The sequence below is a fragment of the Schistocerca americana genome, chromosome 3, assembly GCF_021461395.2.
Source record: "Schistocerca americana isolate TAMUIC-IGC-003095 chromosome 3, iqSchAmer2.1, whole genome shotgun sequence".
Classification (NCBI taxonomy): domain Eukaryota; kingdom Metazoa; phylum Arthropoda; class Insecta; order Orthoptera; family Acrididae; genus Schistocerca; species Schistocerca americana.
In genome coordinates this window covers 237,800,362-237,827,308 of record NC_060121.1, presented here as the reverse complement: position 1 = coordinate 237,827,308, position 26,947 = coordinate 237,800,362, and the positions used below count along the sequence as shown (strand labels likewise).

General features: G+C 43.8%; 1 protein-coding gene across 1 annotated transcript in view; it reads right to left on the bottom strand.

Annotated features, from left to right (window-relative positions):
- Window positions 1-307: 307 nt before the first annotated feature.
- The window catches only part of LOC124607370 (carboxypeptidase N subunit 2-like), a 68,872-nt gene continuing 42,232 nt past the window's right edge, over window positions 308-26,947 (bottom strand). The window contains exons 4-5 of the mRNA XM_047139683.1: window positions 11,935-12,212; window positions 308-878 (exon numbers count right to left, since the gene is read on the bottom strand). Coding sequence (XP_046995639.1) covers window positions 557-878; window positions 11,935-12,212 — 600 coding nt within the window. The 3' untranslated portion in view covers window positions 308-556. The remainder of the gene's footprint in view (window positions 879-11,934; window positions 12,213-26,947) is intronic.

The window sequence follows — 26,947 nt, the reverse complement described above, 5'->3', positions numbered from 1 at the left end:
TTGTCTGAAAATAAAAAAATTAAACTCTTCACTCGAGGGGAGACTTGAACCAAGGACCGCCCGTTTCGCAGCTACCCACGCTAACCACGGGACCACGGTGGTCTTGGATGTTGCCTATCTTGTGCATGGACTACTCAGTTTGTATATTTTGCTTACTTTTTTCATAGTTCCAAACAACTTCTTCCTGTTTTCTCGATTGACCTGTGTTCAGTTTTTCAAGGCCTATCCACTGTGCCAACTTATAACTAAATCTGAGGAGGTGCGATGGGGAGGTTCCCTTGTAAGACTGATATTAAAAAACCGGTACACAGACTTATTTATTTAATTTCTAAGAATAAACTCCCACATTTTGAAAGCGATCGTAAAGCAAAAAATAATTCATTTTATAGTCAATTACAGAATTACAACTTGTTCGAAAGTTGGTTCAGTTATTTCTCAAACGATAAGTTACAATAGTTAACATGTAGCTGTGTATTTACTCATAAATCCCCATTGAAAGTGTCACATTTTGCAAGCTAGGTCGTGGTATGAGCGGTAGTCTCCACGGCGCCTCGAGCTATGGCTGACCGCTCGCAGTGGTGCTGGTGTCAGAGTCCTCCGTGGTGGAGGAGTCGCAGTCGGCGCCGCAGCAGAGCGGCGGCACGGCGTCCGCCAGCAGCTGCCCCTGTAGCTCCGGCGGCACGGCGCAGTAGCCGCTGGGCACGCCGGCCCACAGCTGGGACGACAGCCACTGCACGGCCGGCTGCAGCGAGCAGTCGCACAGCCACGGGTTGCCGTAGAGACGCATCCCCAGCAGGCGCGGCCACCCTGATACCAGCGCCGCGTCCAGCACCTGCAGCGCGTTGTTCTCCACGTACACGTACTCGACCACGGAGCTCCTGCACACAACGCCGCACACAGCTTCAGTCCAACTGTCGTGTTTCCGTAGTGAGAAAATAACAGTGAGGTGGCAAAAGTCATGGGTATCTTCTACATCGCTGCGGCCGGAAAAAGATCCTGCAAGAACAGAACCAGCGATGACTGAAGAGAGCCGTTCGATGTGACAGAAGTGCGACCCTTCTGCTAATTGCTGCATATTTCAATGCTGGGCCATCAGCCACTCGTGTTCCCTTGATGGCTGAACGAGACAAAGCCTTACGCCTCCCCGCGGCCCGTCGACACCATTGGACTGTTGATAACTTGAATCATGTTACTTAGCCAGACGAGTTTCGTTTCAAATTGTGGATGGACGTGTACGGCTATGGAGACAGCCTCGTGAATCCATGGATCCTGTATGCCAGCAGGGGAATGTTCAAGATGGTGGAGGCTCTACAATGGTGTGAGGCGTGTGTAGTTGGAGTGATATGGGATCCCTGATATGTCTAGATACGACTCTGACTGGTGACACGTACGTAAGCATCCTGTCTATTCACCCGCATCCATTAATGTCCATTGTGCACTCCGACGGACGCTGGAAATTCCAGCAGGACAATGCGTCACCCCACACATACAGAGTTGCTACAGATTGGCTCCAGGAACACTCTTTCGAGTTTCAACACTTCCACGGGCCACCAAACCCCTCCCGACATGAACATTATTGAGCATATCTGGGATGCCTTGCAACGTGCTGGTCAGAAGAGATCTTCATCTCCTCATGCTCCGACGGATTTATGGACAGTCCTGCAGGATTCATGATGTCCCTGCATCATTCCTTCAGACATTATTCGGGTCCATGTCACATCGTATTGCGGAACTTCACATTGCTCACATGGGCCCTACACGATATTAGGCAGGTGTACCAGCTTCTTTGGCTCGTCAGTGCACGGTCACAGGTTCGAAACCTGCCTCGGGCATGGATGTGTGTGATGTCCTTAGGTTAGTTAGGTTTAAGTAGTTCCAAGTCCTAGGGGACTGATGACCTCATATGTTAAGTCCCATAGTGCTTAGAGCCATTTGAACCATAGTGTGTTCTTATAAGGTTTTTCATTATATTGGAGGGAGGTGCTGCAAATCTTCACCACTTTCATTGACCATATCAGCGAATCTTATAAATGTGAATCTTTGTATCACACATGACATTTGATTTATATATATATATATATATATATATATATATATATATGTACAGTATGGGTGAAAATCAACATCCCTGTCATATCTGCCCATCCAAAATCCGAACTTGTGCTCCGTCCTTAACGACCCTGTCGTCGACGGGACCTTAAAACATGATGATACTTCTCTCAGCTGTTCCTGAGTTTATTTTCGTAAGCTAAGTAGAAAAGATGTTTGTCAATTACTTAAGAGAGCACATCGGTCGAGTTGGAGCGCTGTAGATGGCGAATTATTTGTACCAAATGATCGTGTTATCCGCCACTGTTGGCGAAAGTCGTGACAGTTAAGTGTAATTTCTAGTCAGTTGTATTGAAACGTGCTATTAAGATGGCTCAACCTGAAGACATGACGGAATGGTCGAAAGGACCTATCATGTTTGGTCGTTCCCAAGACTAGACGGTAAATGAAGCACGGACTGTTAAATGTGTATATAAGGAATGTTTCGTCACTTGCAGCCATGTAACACGGCTTAAGAACATCGGTTGTGTAAACCATCTTAACTGGCAGGCACCAGAGAAGACAGTGTTTCTAATATGACAGAAATTCAGGCTGTCAGTGAATACAAGTAAATTTCAACCAGTTTCTGAGTGAATATTGTGAAGGAAAACGGATGCAGTGGACATTTGGAGTCGGTTACCTTGTGAAAAATCATTGTTGACAAAATGATGCAATGTTTCAAGAGCACCAAGGACGGAGTGAGACGATTGACCAGCAATGTGTGGAGGGCGTAGTTCAGGCCAGATGTGATTTTGTTATTTTTTTTGTGCTTTAATTAGGCCCATTTATTCAGCTTATCGTGAAGATGAATCAGGATTTTTATTTCAAAATTTTCGGAGACCAAGTGTTGCTCTTCTTTCTACATATCATTAGACACTCCCAGCTTCCATGACGGCAAGAGCCGTGTTCACTGGGCTTCAAGTACACGTCACTAGTTTGATGCACACTGAGATACACTACCGCACGGCAACTGTCGCTAAAATCGCATGATCTTAGGCCCATTTCACACTGCGACCCTGGTGTCTGTCGCCAGTGACGGTCACCGGTAATTGTGGTGAACACTCCTGGATCACCAGTGTCCGATACCGCAGGTATTGCCAACTGATTAGTTAGTGAAATCCGGCCGCTGTGGCCCAGCGGTTCTAGGCGCTTCAGTCTGGAACCACGCTACCTCTACCGTCGCACGTTCGTATCCTTCCTCGGACATGGATGTGTGTGATGTCCTTAGGTTAGTTAGGTTTAAGTAGTTCTAAGTTCGAGGGGACTGATGACCTCAGATGATAAGTCCCATTCTGCTCAGAGCCAGTTAGTGAAATGGACTCGAGAGAGGAGGAACTTTTGTTAGTACTTCTAAGGAGGAGGAGGAGGAGGAGGAGAATGATTACAAAACGTTTATTACACGTGCATCCACTGCTACATGATCGGCTGGAGAAAGGATTGTTTTATATTCTTTATGTCGTTTGAGGATACGTTAACTATTCAGGGATTGCAGGACATGTCACCTTGTTTAGTCCATGGAGGAAATATTGCGAACAGTATCAGAGATGACTTTGCAAACTACTTCCTTAGCCCTGAATGTGAAGTGGCTTGGCAGCAGTAAAAAATGTAATAGCTAGAAATGTTACGTGAATGTTAATGTGGTTAGGCCTCATTGTTCATCTGGCATTGTATTTGTGATGTGCATTGTGCAATTATTACTATGTTAACTGTAAGATGTCACATTCTTGTATTCACTGAACTGATTGGAACTTACAATTAAAATTATAGTGGGTCAGTAACTTGTACCTCAATAATATTATAATAAATGAATGGAATTTATTATTGTAGTAGCCACATATGCGTAAATAATTGTAATTAAGAATAATGTTTTAACTCTGTCTTTTGGACCATAAGGCGGAACGCCTTAAGACGCAGAAGAAAAGGGGGCGATGGATGCAAATTTGCTTGAAGGTTACTACCCTCCTAGCCACCACTTTGCTGCTGTAGTCATCGCTATTGACGTCCCATATAGCGGGACGTGACGTTTTGTATTCCGCCTGGAAGGCAGCGCGTGGGTTGGATCAGGAAAAGGTAAAACACGTCAGTACTGCTGCACGAATTTAAATCCCCTTTACTCACGCAATAAGAATACATAAGTTGCAAGGTGGTGCGAAGTTGAAGCGAAGTTTCCTGGCTGGCTGCACCTGATGAAATGGGCAGAATCTGCAGCGGAGCTCGTAGAGCTGCACAGCACCAGCTAGAGGGAGCTGCCATCGGTGTCTCGTGGTAATGCCAACCTTTGAAACTGTGGCATCGTTAGTATCGATACCACAGGACGACTTTCTACTTCACTTATAAAATCTTCCGTGTTAACGAAATCTAAACTCATGGCTACAATGTGTACAGTATAATATATAATGAATGTTTCGCGGAACTCTCTCATAAATGACTGCCTGTCTGTTGGCAAATCTGCAGCGCTGTGTCTGTGGTCTGTGACCCAGTATGAACACTCCAAACCAAAGTAATGCACGTCCGGCGGTGACTGCTGTGAACACATTGACCGTGTCCGTCACATGTGGCGAGGGTGAGTCACTGCTGGGTCACAGTGGCTCGGTGAGGCAGTGTAGTGTCCCGGTGTGAAAGCTCTAGTTCAAACGAATGTCGGTGACAGTCGCGGATGACCGTCACCAGTGCCCCAGTGTGAAATGTGCCTTAATGCCGTAGTGAGCCGTGTCGGCTCCCTTCCCTCTTACAAATTGCCCGCCTCCTCCGTATGAGTTCGCAGCCGTGGTATAAAGTGCTTTGTTTATCTATGAGGTGGGGCGGTGGTCTTGCGAACGGGGAAACGGGGAGGGGAGGGGGGGGGGACAGTGAGCTGGGACCTGTGGTGCTTGGATGGGGTTGTTCTCCTCTCTCGGTGTCAAAGGGGGTGACGTGGCTTGAATTTCTGGCGAGGCATTCTGATCTTGGACATTGGGAAGTTTGTGTATATGTGCAACGGTTTTCTAACTGTAGAGCTCACTCACCTTTCCCGGAATCTATTAATTTGCTGTGTGGTAATCAAGTCGCGCTTGGTAGCTGATCCGCACTTGCCGAATTAAACCCCCTTGTTGCTTGTTCGACCAGTGTGAATTTTGGCTCCGAGAAACCTCTTCCTCTGAAAGGATAGAGCGTACTTTTTACATGTGAGCGTGATTATTCGGGGCGTGTAAGAGTCTCACTGCCCTGACTGTTTCGTTCCCAGTACCTTCGTAAATCGGGGAGGAACCAAGTCGAGTTGTAAATTTTTGGCTGTGTCGGTTTCTTAGTCCAAGCTCGGCAGAACTTCCGGTAGTATTTTACTGTTCTACCATCTTTTGTGATACAATGCCGAGCCCTTTATCTGCGGCAGCGTTGAGCGTGCAGTGGTGGCCCCAACTTACGAGGGGCGGCCATGACGTTTGGAACGCGGATTTACTGCGAACTTCGTACACTCGTAGTACTCCATGAGGACAACAAAATGTGAAAGCAGTAGCGCGTACTTCTCAAGCGTTATTGAGAAAATCGCAAGAAAATTTCGGTCGTCGAATACATATGTATCTGTGCGGCTGCAGCTGAGTAGTGACCGCACGGTAGCTCAGCGCCAGCACGGTAACTCAGCGTGTTCGGTCAGAGGGTTAGCTGCCCTCTGTAATAAAAAAATTGAGGTAATGGATCAACGACGACCTGAAACGGGTGTCTTGCGACGTCCACCCCGAGCAGATGCAACGAACGAAAACCACCAAAATGAGATTCTTTTTTTAAAAAAAAAGAAAAAAAGCGTGTTCGGTCAGAGCGTTAGCTACCCTCTATAATAAAAGAACTGAGCGAACGGATCATCGACAAACTGAATGGGTGTCATTGGACGTACGCCCGGAAAAAATTCAACGCACAGTATAGAACAAAATGTGTGTGTGTTTTTTTTTTAAGTGTTTGTCGTTCAAGCCGTTGGATCGCTGGATCGAGTTGCGTTCGTAAGTTTTTTTTATTTTCAACACAGTCATTTTCTTTATTATTTATATTACAACTGATATAATGGGTAAAGTACGCGTAATTGGATGAAATTTTATTAAATTTACAATGTTATTTGGCAGTCTACTAATTTTTATTATCGCAAATAATGTAATATTCATAACTATCGACTAGTAAACGACCAAATGCATAAAGTCATTCTAAAAATGAATGTTTGTCCGTGATTTGAGAAATCCCTTAACCTGGAAGGAGCCAGAAACGACTTTTTACCTCCAAGTTTCGACCGGCACAGACGGCTTTCGAAAGATGTACAATTAATCATCGCTTTCGACATTACGAGTACAAGTTGCAGGATGGTATTTTTCGTAAAAACATGGAAAACAAAGTTAAACGGCACCAGCTCCATTGAATAAGTGCTATGTTTCCGCATACGCAAGGTCTTTTGACGTTTTCTGTGGAAAAACAAACCTTTTTAACATTTTCAAAAACCTCTCTTTCAGACGATAGTTTTGAAGCAAACCGTGCATAACGCAGTATTTCCTTAAAAATCGGTGCTGATAATTAGTTATGCAGTATCGAGTGTATTTTAATAGCGTCTTAAAAAACAGAAACATTTTGTTTTACATTGTTCGCTGAATTTGTTCAGGGCGGACTTCCGATGACACCCGTTCAGTTTTTTTTTATCATCTCTTTTTGTCCGCTTTTGTTCGTTGCATCTGCTCGAGGCGGACGTCGTAAGACATCGGTTTAGTTCGTCGGTGACCGATTAACTCAGTTTCTTTTTTTTGTTACAGGGGGCACGTAGCGCTCTGACCGGACACGCTAAGCTACCGTGCCGGCGTTTGTTCGTTCATCTGTTCGCTCAGTTTTTTTTATTAGAAAGGGAAGCTAATGCTCTGACCGAACACGCTGAGCTACCGTGCCATCACCGCTCGGCTGCAGCCGCTTCATGGCTAAAATGGCCACACAGAGATACATATATGACGACCGAAATTATCTTGCGATTTTCTCAGTAACGCTTGAGAAGTACGCGCTACTGCTTACGCATTTTGCTGTCCTCATGGAGTACTACGAGTTTACAGTAAATCCGCGTTCCAGACGCCGTGGCCTCCCCTTGTTAGACGCGCCTTTAGTCTGTTCCAGCATCACGGACAGTGTGGTATGCCGCCTTCTGGTACTCTTGAACCGCAGTGCCTTCGCAACTGTGCTTCTACGCGCCACACCGACCTGCACTATCTTCGCCGAGGGCGCCGCCGCTCGCCAAGTTATGTAGTTGTAATCAGTTTAACTGTTTCATGTCACGTCATGTCATGTCATGTTTCAGTGGAGGTCGCCACTCGCTAACTTTCGTAATTGTAATCTAGTAGCTCTTTTATGTAACCACTTTTTTTCTAATGGCCTAAGCGGCCAGTTAGTGTACGGCAGTTTCGTACTCCTTGTTTTAGCAGTGTAATATGATTTTAAACTTGACCAAACATTTTTAATTAGTATGTGAAGCTACTCCTTTTGTAAACTGCTCATTCTTTCGGTTTAATAGTTTACTGAATGTAGCAGCCCCGCACCGCCCTTCCATTTTAATGTCGGGGTAGTAATGGCACTGGCTTTATTGATCTCGTGCTTTATTTGGCCACAGTTGACTGTATTTCTTAGGAGCGGTACCTAGATACAAACAGATTGTTTTTAACAAACTACCTATTGGCTTCTGTCTCGGGTTCTTCGGCCGACGTTCATCTAATGATTTTTCTGACGTTTCGCCAGCACGAGTGGCTGGCATTGTCAAAGCTTCACCCTCCATTGCCGGTGGTGAACTGGAGCCGAGCTCACGGCCGCAGACTATATGTACCTGGCGCGCCAACGTCCGAGGGCTTCTCCGCGGTCATTTCCGGTGCGGTTCTCCTCTTGCTACCTGCGACGGTCGTTCGCTGCAGTACGGGAAGCCAGGATCCGTTTACCTTAAGGCTTTCCTCTTTCTTGTTGAAACTGCTCGCGTGTTTTTGGATTTCTACAGCTTCTCTGAACAAGCGCGTGTGATAGTGCTTCTCTACAGCCAGAAATTCCGTGTCGGCGAATTTTATTACGTGGTCGGTCTCATTCAGTGCGTGCTCTGCCACGGCCGATTTCTCCACGTGCCCCAACCTGCAATGTCGCTTATGCTCTTTGATCCTGGTGCGTAAGCGACATTGCAGGTTGGGGCACGTGGAGAAATCGGCCGTGGCAGAGCACGCACTCAATGAGACCGACCACGTAATAAAATTCGCCGACACGGAAGTTCTGGCTGTAGAGAAGCACTATCACACGCGCTTGTTCAGAGAAGCTATGGAAATACAAAAACACGCGAACAGTTTGAACAAGAAAGAGGAAAGCCTTAAGGTAAACGGATCCTGGCTTCCCGTACTGTAGCGAACGACCGTCGCAGGTAGCAAGAGGAGAACCGCACCGGAAATGACCGCGGAGAAGCCCTCGGACGTTGGCGCGCCAGGTACATATAGTCTGCGGCCGCGAGCTCGCCTCCAGTTCACCACCGGCAATGGAGGGTGAAGCTTTGACAATGCCAGCCACTCGTGCTGGCGAAACGTCAGAAAAATCGTTAGATGAACGTCGGCCGAAGAACCCGAGACGGAAGCCAATAGGCAGTTTGTCAACAAGTGGCCACGAAAGCCTTAACAATTTTAGCTTGTTTTTAGTTAATCCTTATTTTGTCAGGTCATCGCACTGTTGGGTTCTATTTATTGTGTTCGGTGCTACAAGTCTCTTTTGTAAGAGGAAAGACATATAATCTGCATTGAATGGCTTAAACCTCTTGCTTAAAGTACTTACCATTCTGGCGGTATGTTGGTAAACGTGACCGATCTTGCACGGGGTAGATTTCCTTGATACTGAACGACTTTTTTTTCAACGCAAGGAAAAAAGAGAGGAAAGGCCACATCGCCAAACATGGAATTGGTTTCTTCACTCATTGAATTCTAAGGTTAGCTACGGCGCCGAAATTTTTCTCTCGCTGGAGATATAGAGGCAGCATCTAGCCCTGACAGTTGATGGTTTTTTTTCTAATTTTTAGTTCAGGTCGTTGATCCTTAGCTTCATTGTTGTTTAAATACTGAGTCCGCCCAGTGGGGTTAGTTTGTAACGTTCTTGTCAAAAGTAATGGAAAATTGTATTTAACTTCTTTAAGTCGGTGAACGTTTTCGCAATCTGTGCCCTTTGTTAAAATATATACAGTCTGAAGTTTAAACGATTATAACATTTGGTCGTGGATTTACATTAAAGATTTCCAGTTTATGAGCTTATCTATAAGAAATTATAATTTAATAAAAGGCCCTGTTTCATTTTAGAACTGTTGTTGGTATCCAAACTGTTGTTCGCTTTATAACTGCTGTTAAAGTGAATGTTGCTGATATCAGAAATTATGTCTCTTAGTGTATATACAGTGCTTGTTTAGTTGTAATAAAGTTTGGCAAATGGTGAATGATGTGTTCTTAAAACCACGGCTCAATCCTTTCGCGTGTTTTATTTTGATTAAGTAGGAATCTGAGAAGTAGCATTTCACATAGAAACTGTCTGGCACTCTCTGCAACAGCGAGCGAAACGTAACAGTCAACATCCCCGCAGTTTGGTGACGCTACGGGCTCGAATCATCAACGGATTTCAGCTGAATATAGCATATCCGAAGAAAATTGATGACTATATTTCACACAGAACCGAAGTAAGGAAGGAAATAATATTGGATTCAACATCCGTAGACAGCGAGGTCACTAGAGACGGAACACGAGCTCGGTTTGTGACAAGGATGTGGAAGGAAATCGGCGGTGCTCTTTCACATGAACCATCCCGCCATTTGCCTGGAATCATTTAGAGAAAGTGCAGAAAACTTAAATCTGTATGGCCTGATGCCGGTTTCATCCGTTATCCTCCCTAATATGAGTCCGCTGTGTTAACAACTACGCCGTCCGCTCCTGGCAGCTGAGTGGTCAGCGCTACGGAATGTCATAGCTAACGCCCCGGGTTGGATTCCCGGCTGGGTCGGAGATTTAAGGTCGGGACACACACGTCCGGGCCTTGTCAGGGCCGAGCGTCGGACGAATGACGGCCGTGCTCCGGTCCGTTCCTGCAGGGGCCACACATGACCGGGGCACGTCCGTGTCTTTGTTGTTCCTTGTAGTGACTCGGACGCGGTGATCTGTTTCTGTTTCTGAAAGCTGTAAAACATGTTCACTAATTTTCGTAATAGTGAATTAGGACTTACAGCACTTGCTTTAGACGAAGAGGAAAAAGAACGAAAGCAAACAGGAAGAACAAAATTGTGGATCCACAGTACCTGGAAAACAAGACCAGTACAGGCAGAGTTTCGAACATTATTTTATCATCTCATAGATGATGAGACTAAGTTTTATGAATATTTTAGGATGACGCAGTACACCTTCTGTGAACTTTTAAAGAAACTAGAACCAAGACTGAGAAAATACGACACTTTCTGGAGAGTATCAGTTTCACCCAAGGAACGACTGGCTGTTTTTTTTTAACGTAGGTTAAAGAAAAGTACACAGAACACAAATAAATATGAAGTTTTAAGGACACCATTTTTATTTTATTACTTTAGTAATTGAAAAATAGGCCGGCCGGTGTGGCCGTGCGGTTATAGGCGCTTCAGTCTGGAACCGCGTGACCGCTACGGTCGCAGGTTCGAATCCTGCCTCGGGCATGGATGTGTGTGATGTCCCTAGGTTAGTTAGGTTTCTAGGGGACTGATGACCACAGATGTTAAGTCCCATAGTGCTCAGAGCCATTTGAGCCAATTGAAAGATAAATACATAAGTTAGTAAATAATACAGATAAATTTCTACTACCCTAAGAAAAACAAATGAGGACCTTCAGTGAATTAGTTTCTGAAGCTGATGAGGATGCAGGGAAACTTGGAGGTTGATCGCTTTGGTTATTTATATACGAATTGTGGGAATCCCTTCGCAGATTCAAAAGCTGCTGTGTAGGTTCTGTTGACTCGTTTTCCACAGGTGAAGGATATGGTGTTGAAACAGATTTTGCTGGAGTGAATTGATGGACTGATACGTCATTCATGAGTTGCTTCAGTTCAAAGTCTTGTACAATTGAAAAAATCGTGTTTTAGCTTGATGAAAAACTCTATCTTTGTACTCGATATTCCTGTAGTTTTCACTTCCCTGATCATAAAGAACAGGAAACTTATGAACTTCTTCTATTAGCCGTTCCACATCCGTTTTGTACACAGAACAGTCTTGCGCAGTTGCACAGCTCACAAGACAATTCTACCGTCAGGCCTTGCCCGTCACGTGAAAAATTAAACACGGCGAATCCCGCCCGGCCCGGCCCCGGCCCGTTGACGTTCCCCGTGCACGGCCCGGTCAAGTGGGGCCCGCTACATTTGTTTTAATTTTGTATTTCGTTGTCCGGGTGACGGCCGATACTCGGACGTGTCTCGGCCCTGACACGGCCCGGACGTGTGTGTCCCGACCTTTACTCCGCTCAGGGACTGGGTGTTGTGTCATAATCGTTTCATCCCCATCGACACGCAAGTCGCCGAAGTGGCGTCAACTCGAAATACTTGCACCATACGAAGGGTCTACCCGACGGGAGGCCCTAGCCCTATGGCATTTCATTTTCCATTACACCACCTCGCTCGGTACGCAGGATCATTGTGAAAGCTCAACGTGATATTATGCAACATGACCGTGATATCTTTCTTGGTGACAATTTTTTGTCCAGTGTGCTTATGTATGAACGAATGCATGTTATTTTGCTTCCAACTGAGTGAAGTTATCTGAATTTCAAAACAATGTGTTGGTTCTTTCTCGCGCTACAGCTACGAAGAGCACGCCTAGGACGCTCATAGTTATTGTGGCTTACCCGTTTACGAAGGCGTCTAGCGGCAGGTCGACGAGACTGTTGGATCCCAGCCAGAGGATGGTGAGCTGCGGCAGGGGCGAGAACAGCCCGGGCTCCAGCTGCACCAGGCTGTTCTCGCAGAGGTGCAGCTCCCTGAGCAGCGGCAGGTCAGCGAATGTGTCGCCCGCCACGTACTCCAGCCTGTTGCCGCACAGCAGCAGGTACCGCAGAGAGGGCACTTCCGCGAACGAGCTGCGGTCCAGGCTCGTCAGCAGGTTGTACTCCACACTCAGGTACGCCTGTCGACGAACGAGGCTTGTTATTTTATTTATTTTACACGTCTAGTTCCGTAGGACCAAAGAGAGGAGCAAAACTCCAACGTCATGAATCGTGTGAGTACATGAAATTACAACAGGAAGTTAATAATGAAAAAAAATAAAAATTTTATTAATAAAAAACGACAGGCCATAAGTTTATGTAAACGCAATCAACGCTACCATGTGGTTATAATTAAACTTTCCCGATTTAACACTTTATAACACGGAAACTAATCACTGCACGAGTGCCAGACTTTGTAGCCTTAAAGTCAAGGACACGGGGAAGAGAAATAATCAATTCCGTTGAAACACTTTTAATGTGCTGCTACGGTACATCATACCATTACATACCGGTACCCTTACTGCTACAAAAGGGGCACAATATGGCGCCCATCAGTGTCCAGAAGAGTTTGAAAGCGCAGGATTGCATTCTGCATAGCAGAAAGAAGCTTGTCCGTAGATATACTGGCTACCTCTCTTGATATGCTGCGCTTCACATCAGCACATGTGTGAATGATCCTGTGGTAAACCCTGTCCTTCAGGTAGCCCCATAACCAGAAATCAAAGGGAGTGAGATCAGTTGTTCGAACCGGCCAATCATTTGGAAACGATCGACTGATAATTCGATCGTTTCCAAATATTTTTCGGAGAAGCAGTTGAATTTGACGAGCGATGGGCGGTGGACCCTGTCTTGGATGAAAACTGTTGAGTTCACCGCGCCTCTCTCTCCTGTAGGACGGGTGTGACATGCTGGCGAAGCATATCGCAGTAACGTTGGCGAGCTACACTCTAAATCTTTGGTCCTTGAGGACCAACCTGTTCAAAAAAGAATGGGCCAATGATGAACGTAGTCACGAGGCCACAACATATGGTGACACATCCACCATACAGAGGAACTTTGTACAGTCACTGGAGGTAATGATCCCCACACCCGACAAATGTGTGTGCTCACCTCACCCGTCAGAGAAAAATGAGCTTCGTCTGTCCGCAGGATGGTCCAGGGCCAGCGCTCGTCAACTTCAGTCCTTCCGAAAAAGTGGAGAGAGAAGTCAACACGTCGTTGTGTGTACGGTGGTACAAGCAGCTGTACGATATTAATCTTGTACGGATACCATTTGAGAGTGGTTCGAAGTACCTTCCGTATAGTGGATTGTGGGATGTTCAACTGTCGTGGCACAGCACGCGCACTGCCTGACGATCGGGAATTGTCCGCAGTGTTGTTTGTCATATCAACAGCGATTTCATCAACCACATGTGGTGCAACCGGTCCTCAGCCTCTTCCCGGAGTGACCCCCGGTTATTTGAACTTCTTCGTCATGCTCCGCACAGCAGGCGGAGACAGAGGAACCTTCAGTAATCCTTTCATCCGGCGATATTTTCGAAGTACCGCTGAAGTATTACTGTTGTTTTTATAACAGAGCTTCATAATTGAGCTTATAACAGAGCTTCTCCTTTTGTCCAAGTTCATGTTGACACGTCAACAAGTGCACTGCGACTGGTCAAGTGTGAGAGACTATGAGTCATCATGACTAATCACGGCACCTGGTTGCCATAGTTGGAACTGGTCGATGGCGCTGTGACGCATGGAAATCATGCACCCCATACTTTTGAAATTAATGCTACCAAGTTCGGCACTCGTACGGAAATTAGTTTCCGTGTAATAACGTGTTAAATAGGGAAAGTTTAATTATAACCACCCGGTATAACACAGGAACCAGCTTAATTTTTCAAGGAACTCCACAACAGAATATGGGTAGTAACACATTAAGAAACTCTCCAGTTTGGACTTGAAAGCGCATGGATTAGTGCTAAGATTTTTGAATAGTTGTGGTAGTTTACTCAAAATGAATACAGCAGTGTACTGCACGCCTTTCCGCACAGCAGTGAAGGAAGAGCGATACAAATGCAGATTCGATTTCTGCCTAGTATTAACTAAGCGAAAGCTGCTAATTCTTGGGTATAAACTGATATTGTTAACAAGAAACGACTGTGAAGAATATATATATATATATATATATATAGAGAGAGAGAGAGAGAGAGAGAGAGAGAGAGAGAAGCTAATCTTTGAGCCAAAAATACCCTTCAAGAATGGGAAGAGTTAACTCAAAGCATACCACACGTCATAAGAGAATGGTTCAAATGGCTCTGAGCACTATGGGACTCAACTGCTGTGGTCATAAGTCCCCTAGAACTTAGAACTACTTAAACCTAACTAACCTAAGGACATCACACACATCCATGCCCGAGGCAGGATTCGAACCTGCGACCGTAGCGGTCGTGCGGTTCCAGACTGCAGCGCCTTTAACCGCTCGGCCACTCCGGCCGGCCATAAGAGAATGAAAATAAGACTACTTTATGTGTCGAACTACCACGTACTTCATATACTGTTCTGATTGTGAAAACTACAGCATTAAGTCTTTAAAGAAGGTGCTGAAAATGGGCTTTCCAAGACAGTCTGCTGTAGAAACTGCAAAAACTGAGTCTTACTGTGATTTAAAGTTAGTTTATTTTCTAAAAACCATGAACTTGTTTTGAACTGCAGTCTTTGAAAACGTTGATCGAAAATTCGGAATTATTTTAATTTCATTCTGTAATAGCTTTCACTGTCCTATCTTTCTTGAGGGAGAGAGGAAGTAGATGAAGAGGAGCATGATGACACTGCACTAGTAATTTAAAGAGATCTCTGAGAGAGTCGAAAGAAAGCACATCAATTAGACAAAATTTATTAGTAATTGTAGAGATATTTCGGGGAACATACAATGACAAGGTTATTCTACCTGTTATGCAAGACATATGCTAGAAGTGAGATAACCTCAGACTTCAAAGACAATGTAATAATTTCAGTTCCAATGACGGGAGAAATTGATAGACGTGAATATTATCGAATTGTGAGTTTAATAAGTCATGGGTGCAAAATATTTACACGAATTACCGAGTGAGGTGGCGTAGTGGTTAGAACACTGGACTCGCATTTGCGAGGACGACGGTTCAATTCCGCGTCCGACCATCCTGATTTAGGTTTTCCGTGTTTTCCCTAAATCACTCCAGGCAAATGCCGGGATGGTTCCTTTGAAAGAGCACGGCCGACTTCCTTCGCCATCCTTCCCTAATCCGATGAGACCGATGACCTCGCTGTTTGGTCTCTTCTCCCAAAACAACCAACCAACCAAACCCAAACACGAATTATTTACAGAGAACTGGTATAAATGATAAAGTCGACCTCGGGGAAAATCAGCCTGAGTTCCGAAGAAATCTAGGGAACACGTGGAGCAATCTTGACCTTGCAACGTAGCTTAAAAGATATACTGAAGAAGTGTACAGCATTTATAGTTTTAGAGAAAGCTATTTACAGTGTTGAGTGGAACACACTGTTTGAAGGTGGCAGTGATGAAATACAGGGAGAGGAAGTTTATCTACAACTTGTATAAAACCCTGGCTGCCGTTGTAAGAGTCAAAGTGAATGGAAGGGAGCAGTAGTTAAGTATGGAGTGAAAGTGAGTTGTAGCCTGTCCCCCTTGTTATTTAGACTGTACACTGAGCAAGAAATAAAGGAATCGAGGGATAAATCTGTAAATGAAATTAAAAGTTCTGGGAAAAGAAATTTAATATTTGAGGTCTGCCGATGACACATCGCAAATCTGCAAGATACAACAAAGAATGTGGAAGAGAAGTTGTTCGAAATGGTTTGTAGCTTGAAAAGAGATTATGAAGTGACTATCAACAAAAGTGAAGAACGAGTAATGGAATGCAGTCGAAGTGAATAAGGTGACGCTCAGGGATATGGATTAGGAAGTGAGACACTGAAAATAGTAGACTAGTTTCTACTCGGTCAGAAAAATAGCTTACGTTGGAGGAAGTAGAGTGGATGTAAAATGTAACTGGCAATGAGCAAGAAAAGCCGTTCAAACAAAGAGTAGTTATTTATGACGGTTTTTGAGTTTAAGTATTAGGAAGCCTTTTCTAATTGTAAAAATGTGGAATGTTGCCATGTACAGAGTCGAATCTTTGGCTCGTTTATTTGCTAATTTAACTGGCATCTCGATAGGTGGTGTGATTGTAGCGTAGTGTCTCTGGACTTTATCGTTGCTGCCACGACGTGAAGAAAAAGGGCCCTGCGCGCCCGACGAGAGTTAGTAAGAGCCGAGTCCCAGAGAACGACGATGCCGGGCGACGTTTAGCTCTTTGAAAGACAAGTCCTGCGGGCCGAGAAAGCCAGTGTGTGACGTGGAGGAATCGTGGCCGTTATTGGTGGTGGGAATCGTCTCCGTTTATATTGGATTGCCGTAATTGCGGATTTGGTCGTCCGTTTGTTGACTGAAGTCTTAAATGTTTGGCCTGGACAGCACTTCTTGTGCAACGGTCGTTATTGTTTACCCCCTATTTGCTCACTCGGTTGCTGCCTTGCATTGCTATCTCGCATTTGTTGCAGTTAAATGTGATAGAACAGTTACCATGCGGTTTATTCACAGTGAACTGGTGTATATTTAGTTTTCGATACGCGATTTTGGGAATTATAAGGTTTTATAGATCAAGCTGTGGCGTAAAATTGGAAGATTAATTAGTAGTTAGCGATAGTTTTAAAATTTGTTGCATCTCATTTATTATTTTATAGAGATATGTGTCTTCCTTAAAATGATTTTAGAGGCCATTGTTAACATGTGTTTGAGTTGTTTTAGATCCTACTCAGCGAGCTTAAGACTTTGATGTATTTCTTGGAGGTGAAAGTTTATGCTAAATGCCATCAGTTAGAGCGGTAAGGGTTATGCATCCTTCAAGACACTGATGACCTAAACGGCCTTACATTTAAGGGGGTGGGCGGAGGGGGGGGGGGGTGACAGGACGTCAAGCGGGCCTGCTTGAAGCAGGAGAGACACCACAGGACATTTTAATTTCCACTGTCCACACTTTTTACAAATAAATTCATAAAACTTTGTCAGCATGACCAGGACGGATTCAGGACTCACAGTCATAGCAGTGGAAGTTCAAAAACATAACAAAATAATTTTTTTAAATGTGAAATTTCGTAATTTTTTCATTTACTATTGGCTGGATTTGTGGCTTCGATGAATTTTGCACAGGGGTATGAAACTCTAGATTTTTTGCAAATCTGTTAAAAACTGAGGTAAAAATTGAGATAATTAACTATAAAATTTCAGTTTTCTCTAAACATAGAGTTTAAAATGTAACATCTCATTCAGTTTTTCGTGAATTAAATAAATTTTAGGAATGACATAAGCTAAGTCATTACACGTTTATTTTGTACCGAGGATGTCCTTTTTCATACGATGCTGACTCTACTTTCCTCAGTTCGCAACTAAATAAGCTTAATAAAGCACTGTTTTAGAATTCTCCGGCAATTACGGCAGCACAACATGTTAGCGAGGTGAGACTGTGTAAACTCCGCTGAGTTTAACATGGCAACAAGATAAATGTTTAGATTTTACTCAAAATTGCCCAGTCGTGACTCCTCTCTGAAAGTTACAAATGGTTAACAAACTAGGCGAAAATAAATCGCTGCATTTCGGCGGAATTCTGTTTAGATACTAATCAAAGAAGGGGTGACACATCTTTTTGAATGGTCACCAAGCAAGTGTGGGTGTGAGTGGCCCCGCTTAATATTTACCAAAAAATGCGCGCGTAGGCTTCAGTTTAGAACGGCATTTCCCCTACAGCGTTGTGAGCGATCCCACGCCACTGCCGCCTCTCCACGCCTCCCTAGCCGACTGCCCATCTAACGGCCACGGCAGTATATCCGGGGCGGCGCCGCACCGTGGTGCGTAAGCTTGTTTATGTCGGCTGTCTACAGATTGAGCTGAGTTTTATCAGCCTTTCTCTTTCCCGCCCAAAAGATCATTGGTTTAACGCCTGCCTGTACATCTAGACGTCATGTTTTCGGCTTGTTGTGAGCGTTAAATTCAATAAGCTGTACTTATTTCAATCTGATTGCTACTGAGCCTTAATGTGTAAATTTCTTATGGGAGTGTCTTGCATACAAAATTTTCCCTTGATCTGAATGTTATTTTTAAAGTTCTAATTTTTTAGTAATTAATGTTTTAACATAACGTCACCTTGTGTCATGCAAATAATGTTTAATTTTTGAAGAAATTTTGCCTGTTGTCCCACTTGTCCTAATTTAAATCGCTTGTTAATGCCTTTTGCGTCTACCTACCTCAGTGCCAAGACTCTCTGTTGATGGCTTGGAGATTATGTTTTACAGAAATCATTTGTTTAACTGTAATTAAGTATTAACTGTAAAGTTAACTGAGATGGTTTGATACTTTTTTTTAATTATCAATTTTTTTAAATTCCATTATAGTGCCGTTGATTTAAATATTGTTTAATCTTAAGTGGTGAATTCCAGAGGATATTTAAATTGGCACGTATTGTTCATGCACTTTGTTAAAATATTATATTTATTAAAAATAAATATGTATTTGTAAATTACAAATGATGACAGTGGTGGGCCTTCCATTCCAAGTCTTGTTTTCTCATCCTGTGTTCAGTGATAGCACTAAGTACAGGAAAAATTTCTCAGTAGCAAAATGCCAAATGAACAAACTACATTCAGCTTTCACATTAATGCGACCACCTGTTGAAAGCCTGAATAACCACCTTTTGCAGTGTGAGACATGCAGAAAGAGAGTCTGTGAGGCGGAAGGTCTGACAAGGGTGTGGAGCCATGCAGACTGGCACCGTGGCCAGCTGTGCTACGTTGCTTGGCTGATGATCCTTGGCGCGAATAATCTGATCGACAGTCCCACAGATTCTCGATCGAGTCTAAATCCAGTGAGTTTGGTGGCCAGGGGAGTGTAGTAATACCAGCCTACTGCATTTCGAAGTACACTGCATGGTGTGTGACAAGCATTTTCCTGCGGGCAGATGCCATCATGCCGAGGGAAAACAAACTGCATGTATGGGTGTACATGGCTTGCAAGGATAGAAGAATACTTGCATTGATCCATTGTGCCTTCCAGAGTAACTAAATCACTCACAGAAGATCACAGAAAAATTCCAAAGACCATAACACTCCCTCCTCTGCCCTGGACACTTCAGAAGATTGTTAGAGGACTTTACACACCAATGTCCCTCTGTCCAATGGACCATAAAACGTGATTCATCTGAAAGAGCCACCTCTCACCACGCATTGGGCGTCAAGTTGTGGTACTGGCGTGCGAATTACAGCCTTCATCATCAATGCTGCCAGCACGAGTGCATGAATTTGGCGCCTACTGTAAGGCACGTACCAAGCAATGTTCGCTGAACAGTCGATGAGAAGACACTGTTGGTAGTCCCTTGGTTCATCTGGGCAGTCACTTGCTCCGCAGTAGTACGTCTGTTCGCCAGTACACATCTCCGCACCCATTGTTTACCCATGTCATTTATGGATCATGATGCACCACACTTGCCTCAGCGTTCTATTTGCAAAGTACCATTTTTCCACTTACGGTGTACTTCAACCACGGTACTTCGCAAATAGATTACGAATTTAGCCATTTTGGAAATTCTTCCACCTTTGCCCCAAAAGCCAATGATCAGATAAATCGCTCAGTTTCCGCATTATGACAACGACTGCACTGTTGTCAGCCCCCCCCCCCCCGACTCGTTTTACATACCCTCCACTATTAGTGATGCTATCTGCTGTGTGTGTGTGTTGCACGTACATGTCACGTTAATGGACTCAACGATGTACATTTATCATCACTAGAATCAAGAAACCAGAAATTATTACCACTGGGAATGTTTTCTGGCTTGGCTAACAGCTTTGACACTGTAAACCATGATATCCACATGAAAATATAAAATATTATGGAACCGTAGATTACGACATGTTTTTTCTTATCTGAGTGACCGGAAACATAGTGCACCGGTCCCATGACGATCACATAGCAATAGACGGTTAAAGCCGCGTGTGTGATACAAAAAGGTAGAGACAACTCTAAAAGTAGACGTAATAAATCACTCATACCTTCAATACGAACAGCAGCATAAAAAGAGAAGCGGAAACAGGAGACAGATCCAAGACATCCCTTTTTCGGATGTGAATAGCAACATCCAAGATTAAGATCAATCACCATCAGAGAGGTACTGGAACAACCCTAAAGAAGAACTTGCAAAAGGACGTCACCTCCCATATAAAACATGGAAGGTCCTCAACAGGCTGAGAACTGGTGTATCTCGATGCATGGTCGATTTGAAGAAATGTGGTTCCTCTCCAGGAGATAAACTATGCTAATGTGGCGAACAGGAAGATCATCAACACCTGTTCAACTGTAATAACCTCCCAGCCCCATGCCCGTCGGACGATCTGGTTATCGCCAATCATACAGCAGTTCAAACGGCGGAATTTGGGATGTCATATGGAATTTAATCACGCACTTATATTGTTTGTAAACTGATGTCATATGGAATTAATCATGTACTTATACTGTTGTAAATCGCCGTCTATCGGCTATATATGCTATGTTCTAGACACGAGTAAATAAATAAACCTTCAAGCTATGCAGATCTATAAATCTATGCCACGGAAACAATTTTGAATCGCTGTCTAACTCGTGAAATTGATCAGAAATAGTCATACACACACGCTCTTTCATACACTCAGCATAACGAAAAGAAATGGGCTTACATCGCTAATATTGTATATTGCACAGTGAGTGCTGATTCACAATGGTAACAATCCGAACTGAGCATGTGTTAGCTTTCTGTTCCTAGAGTCCACCAGTGCAGCAAGAACGTTTGCTCAGTTCTGTAAACATCGAACCGATACACAAAAGCAATTAAATCATGGGAGTGAGCATCTAAATATACTAACATTCTTACGTAATATCGCAATAGTGATATTACGTTGCACAATGCATGACAAACAGAAATCAACAAAGGAGCACCCACTGACTTAGGTCTAACAGTATCTGGAAACTGATAGCATTGCAAAGATGACTCACTAATTATATGTGTCTTATGAGATCGGCGTTTAGCGTCTGATTTCAGATACACCTTGAGTAACTTTGCATCGTAAAGCGATGCCGGAAGTTTCAGCACTATGACACCCATTCAACGCGACACGCTCTACTGACTTAATACAAAGAATGACAGGATATATTTCGAAGAAAATACGAGTGAATCAGATTTATAAGCAATTATATTGTAACTGATCATAAGATAATAACTTTAGAGCCCCGAAAAGATCCTCAGATCCACAACTACAAGATTTAGATTTTCGATAGGCAAGAGAAACATTGTTTTCTCATCTCTTAGTACTTGAATAAGTGAAAACTACTTTTTACTTGAGGAGAGGGCAACATATTTGAATTTAAAGTACGACGAAGTAAAAAATAACTCATATCGCTATAATCTGCTTCCATTCGACTAAGTACTAGTAATCTATAAGCCTCTATTTTAATTCGCACAAGCCCATGGCCCCACTCCTAGCCGCGAAGTGATCGCAACTTAGCAGCGACAATCTAGCCTCGTCACAATAACCAAGCTAAATCATAGCAAGTGAATTTAAATGATCTCACCCGACTATTTTTATAAATTTTAAAATAAGTCAAAGTCGTCTTTTTTCCGAGTATGACTCCACCAACGGGCATTCGACCAACCGGAACAGAACACAGACTCGAATGTAAGGTAATAATAGCGAATACTCTGTCAAACAAGCAGGACCACATTTTCTGTAACCAGCGAACGGCTTCCTTCCGTAGAAAGCAAACTGAATCGCCAGAGACATAAAACTGTGTCAGTTCTCAAGCAGAGGGGAAGCTGCCATGGTTCTAGGGCTTAATCGAAGTGATTATAATGTCTCGCATTAAGTATTTTATATATAAGATTCTCAGTTATTGAACCCGCACACACCAACCAAGACTCAATACACCCTCAAAAGAAGAAATCCTCGAGCACATCCACCATCTCAAAACAACAAAGCGGTTTGTGATAACAACATAGTAGCAGAACTATAGAAACATTTAGGCTCTAAATCACTTGAGCTCACGGAAATTATCAAAGAAATTCGGACAATAGAAGAATTACCTTACGATGGGAAGTGTGCACTTATCCACCCCCTGCACAAGAAATGCGACAGAACGGATGTCAACAATTACCGAGACATTTAATTACTACCAGTCACCTACAAGATCTTCTCTTCATGCCTATTGCAGAGAACACGGGAACAAACTAAACACAAGATTAGGGAGTATCAAGAGGGTTTCCGACCCGGACGTTCCTGCCCTGAGCAAATTTTTGATCTAAAAACAACGTTAAAATACAGAGATATTAGACATAAGCCCACCATATGTACATTTGTCCACTTCTAGAAGGCGTATGACTCAGTTGATCGTAAATACCTTATCAATAATCTAATAGAACTTGGACTTGACCAGAAAAAAAGTAAGCTCATTGATCAGACACTCTCCAACACAACCTCTAAAGTAAAATTCATGGGAGAAATCTCGGAATGTTTTGAGATCAGAACTGGAGTTAGACAAGGAGCCGGACTGTCTCCAATTAGGGGACTGATGACCTCAGAAGTTAAGTCCCACAGTGCTCAGAGCCATTTGATCCATTTGGTCTCCAATTGTGCTCAATATCATTTTGGACAAGGTAATCAGGGAATGGGAGAGTGAGCTTAGAAAACGTGGCCTATGGAAACCAGTGAAGGTTGGAAGGAAAACTAATGTCACCTGTCCAGCCTTTGCCTATGACCCTGCAATTTTGACAGATAGTGAACAAAATGCACTAATTCAAATAGAAATACTCAAGGAATGCGCCGAAAAGTTGGTTTGCAAATTTCATTTGAGATAACGCAGTTTATATGTACACTCTTAGACACACAGAATCTCACCACAAAATATGAACGGATAAACAGGGTTCCATATTTTAAATACCTGGGGGAAATTTTGGAACTCACTGGACTAGAAAAAAAAAATCTCAAGAAACTCGAGCACAGAAACTAAAGACTGCCCACGGTCGAACATACCAATTTTACAACAAAAAGTACACATCCATGCATGCAGAAACCAGGCACTACAGCACTGTTATTAAATCCGAGTTGCTATACACAGTAGAAACCTTGTCACTCCATAACAAGATGCTACTACAAAACCTACAAAAAGAAGAACGAACGAGAACCTGAAGCTGCATATAGACTGCAAACCGAAAAAAACTACAGAGAAAATTTCAAATATTACTACTGACATTAAAAAAAAAAAGATCTTAAATTCTATGGACACATACACAGATTCCCTGAATGAGAATCACACGCCAGATAATCACAGCCACTGAAAACCTTAGAGGTATGACATGGGCCGAATAAGTACGAAGAGACCTTACTGATGCTCAACTCAACATTCAGGACACTGCAGACCGTAACATTTACAGAAACAAAATAGACAAGTGGGATGCCCAGCCAGAGACAGGAGCCAAAAAGACCGTTACAAAGTGGGCGGATGAAAGGAAGAAAGCCATGACCGATAAAATGAAGGTCTCATGGAAAAACCACAGGAGGAACTGTAGAAGCTTCACGTGATCGACAAAGGGTCTACTACGTATATATAAAGTATAATGTCGCGTTCTGCTATATATATATATATATATATATATATATATATATATATATATATATATATATATATATATACACTCCTGGAAATTGAAATAAGAACACCGTGAATTCATTGTCCCAGGAAGGGGAAACTTTATTGACACATTCCTGGGGTCAGATACATCACATGATCACACTGACAGAACCACAGGCACATAGACACAGGCAACAGAGCATGCACAATGTCGGCACTAGTACAGTGTATATCCACCTTTCGCAGCAATGCAGGCTGCTATTCTCCCATGGAGACGATCGTAGAGATGCTGGATGTAGTCCTGTGGAACGGCTTGCCATGCCATTTCCACCTGGCGCCTCAGTTGGACCAGCGTTCGTGCTGGACGTGCAGACCGCGTGAGACGACGCTTCATCCAGTCCCAAACATGCTCAATGGGGGACAGATCCGGAGATCTTGCTGGCCAGGGTAGTTGACTTACACCTTCTAGAGCACGTTGGGTGGCACGGGATACATGCGGACGTGCATTGTCCTGTTGGAACAGCAAGTTCCCTTGCCGGTCTAGGAATGGTAGAACGATGGGTTCGATGACGGTTTGGATGTACCGTGCACTATTCAGTGTCCCCTCGACGACCACCAGTGGTGTACGGCCAGTGTAGGAGATCGCTCCCCACACCATGATGCCGGGTGTTGGCCCTGTGTGCCTCGGTCGTATGCAGTCCTGATTGTGGCGCTCACCTGCACGGCGCCAAACACGCATACGACCATCATTGGCACCAAGGCAGAAGCGACTCTCATCGCTGAAGACGACACGTCTCCATTCGTCCCTCCATTCACGCCTGTCGCGACACCACTGGAGGCGGGCTGCACGATGTTGGGGCGTGAGCGGAAGACGGCCTAACGGTGAGCGGGACCGTAGCCCAGCTTCATGGAGACGATTGCGAATGGTCCTCGCCGATACCTCAGGAGCAACAGTGTCCCTAATTTGCTGGGAAGTGGCGGTGCGGTCCCCTACGGCACTGCGTAGGATCCTACGGTCTTGGCGTGCATCCGTGCGTCGCTGCGGTCCGGTCCCAGGTCGACGGGCACGTGCACCTTCCGCCGACCACTGGCGACAACATCGATGTACTGTGGAGACCTCACGCCCCACGTGTTGAGCAATTCGGCGGTACGTCCACCCGGCCTCCCGCATGCCCACTATACGCCCTCGCTCAAAGTCCGTCAACTGCACATGCGGTTCACGTCCACGCTGTCGCGGCATGCTACCAGTGTTAAAGACTGCGATGGAGCTCCGTATGCCACGGCAAACTGGCTGACACTGACGGCGGCGGTGCACAAATGCTGCGCAGCTAGCGCCATTCGACGGCCAACACCGCGGTTCCTGGTGTGTCCGCTGTGCCGTGCGTGTGATCATTGCTTGTACAGCTCTCTCGCAGTGTCCGGAGCAAGTATGGTGGGTCTGACACACCGGTGTCAATGTGTTCTATTTTCCATTTCCAGGAGTGTATATATATATATATATATATATATATATATATATATAAAAGGGAAGAAACGAAAGTGTCGTGTGTACAGACACCTTTCATAGTCAGAATCAAAAGACATGGTGTACCGAGGGTTGTAAATTTGATCCTCTGTTTCTTTTGTTGCATATAAATAATACCCCGTTTACATTCTCAGAAGATGAATATTTTGTCCTTTCTGCATGTCATAGAAACCTAGAAGTACCTACTAGTACCAGTACACTTCCCGACTTCCCGAAAAGGCAACTAAAGCCGTATTTGAAAGTACAACATATAATTCTAGAAAGGGATTATAATTATGACAAGATTCAATACACACAGTTCAATACGTCTCACTGAACTCAATGAACTGCGTAAATAATACGCTCAAGCAGTGAAAGAGTCTTCAAGTAAAGAGTGTTAAGGTTTTGTTGTTGCAGATAGATCACAACCTCGTTTGGAGAATCATCTGTCTACAATTAATGAAGTGCCTTAGTTCATATAAGTTTGATGTAAGCCTGATTACTACTTTAAGCATTTAAAAATAAATAAATTGGTTTTTACTCTGTATTTATATTTACTAATGAGTTGCGGAGACACTTTCAGGGAACCTCAACTTGCAGGGACAGTATTTTCATACTACAGAAATGTGGGAATCGCTTGCAGAGACCTCTGCAAAAATCTTGAACTTCAACAAGTATCTCATGCCTTAAAAACTCCTTGAAAGCATGGATATAAAACTTGGACCGAAAATAACCCGTGCAGAGTTCAAGGACATAACATTATTGTAGAAAGGAGTCGGATACACAGGAATTACATGTGTTGAATAACTCTCTAGTGAATGTTAAGAGGCTTCTGGGTGGAATTTAAAGTCAAATTAAAGAACACTCTGTTTGATAACTCCTTGCATTACATCGAAGAGTATCTCATAGAAACTCTTTAAACGCAATGTTTTAGATTGTACTGCAATTAACTTTAATACCGCATTAAAATATTATTTCAAAATCTGGGGTGATTTCATTGTATTCCACTTAAATAGAATGAACATACTTAACTTATTTCGACATACGAAACAACCTTCTACATGGGTTCCTATGGAATACGAATAATGTAATGTAATAAATTTTTTTCATAATATGTTTTTCGTAGGTAGATGCCGTGCCGCTAGGGCCTCCCGTCGGGTAGACCGTTCGCCTGGTGCAAGTCTTTCGCGTCGACGCCACTTCGGCGACTTGGGTCTCGATGAGATGAAATGATGATGATAACAACAACACAACACCCAGTCCCTGAGCTGAGAAAATCTCCGACCCAGCCACGAATCGAACCCGGGCCGTTAGGCATGACATTCCGTTGCGTTGACCATTCAGCTACCAGTGACGGACTACGTTTATCGTGTGAAATTTTCTGTAGAGATTCTTATGATTTGACTGTGGCGTAACGTGCTTGACAATCATACAGACCACTTTCTGGATGTTTCTGTCAGTTGTCGGATCTTTGGGTTGACCTTTGCATCAATAATGTTCAAGATAATTACGGTTGCACAGGAATTAAGTATCAAATGTTAAAAATAAAGGAAGATATTTCTTGTTGACCCTTCCTATTTTGGGTGAATTTCCGTCACCGATAAATCGTCCAAGAAAGAATTATATAACTTCAGTGTATTTCA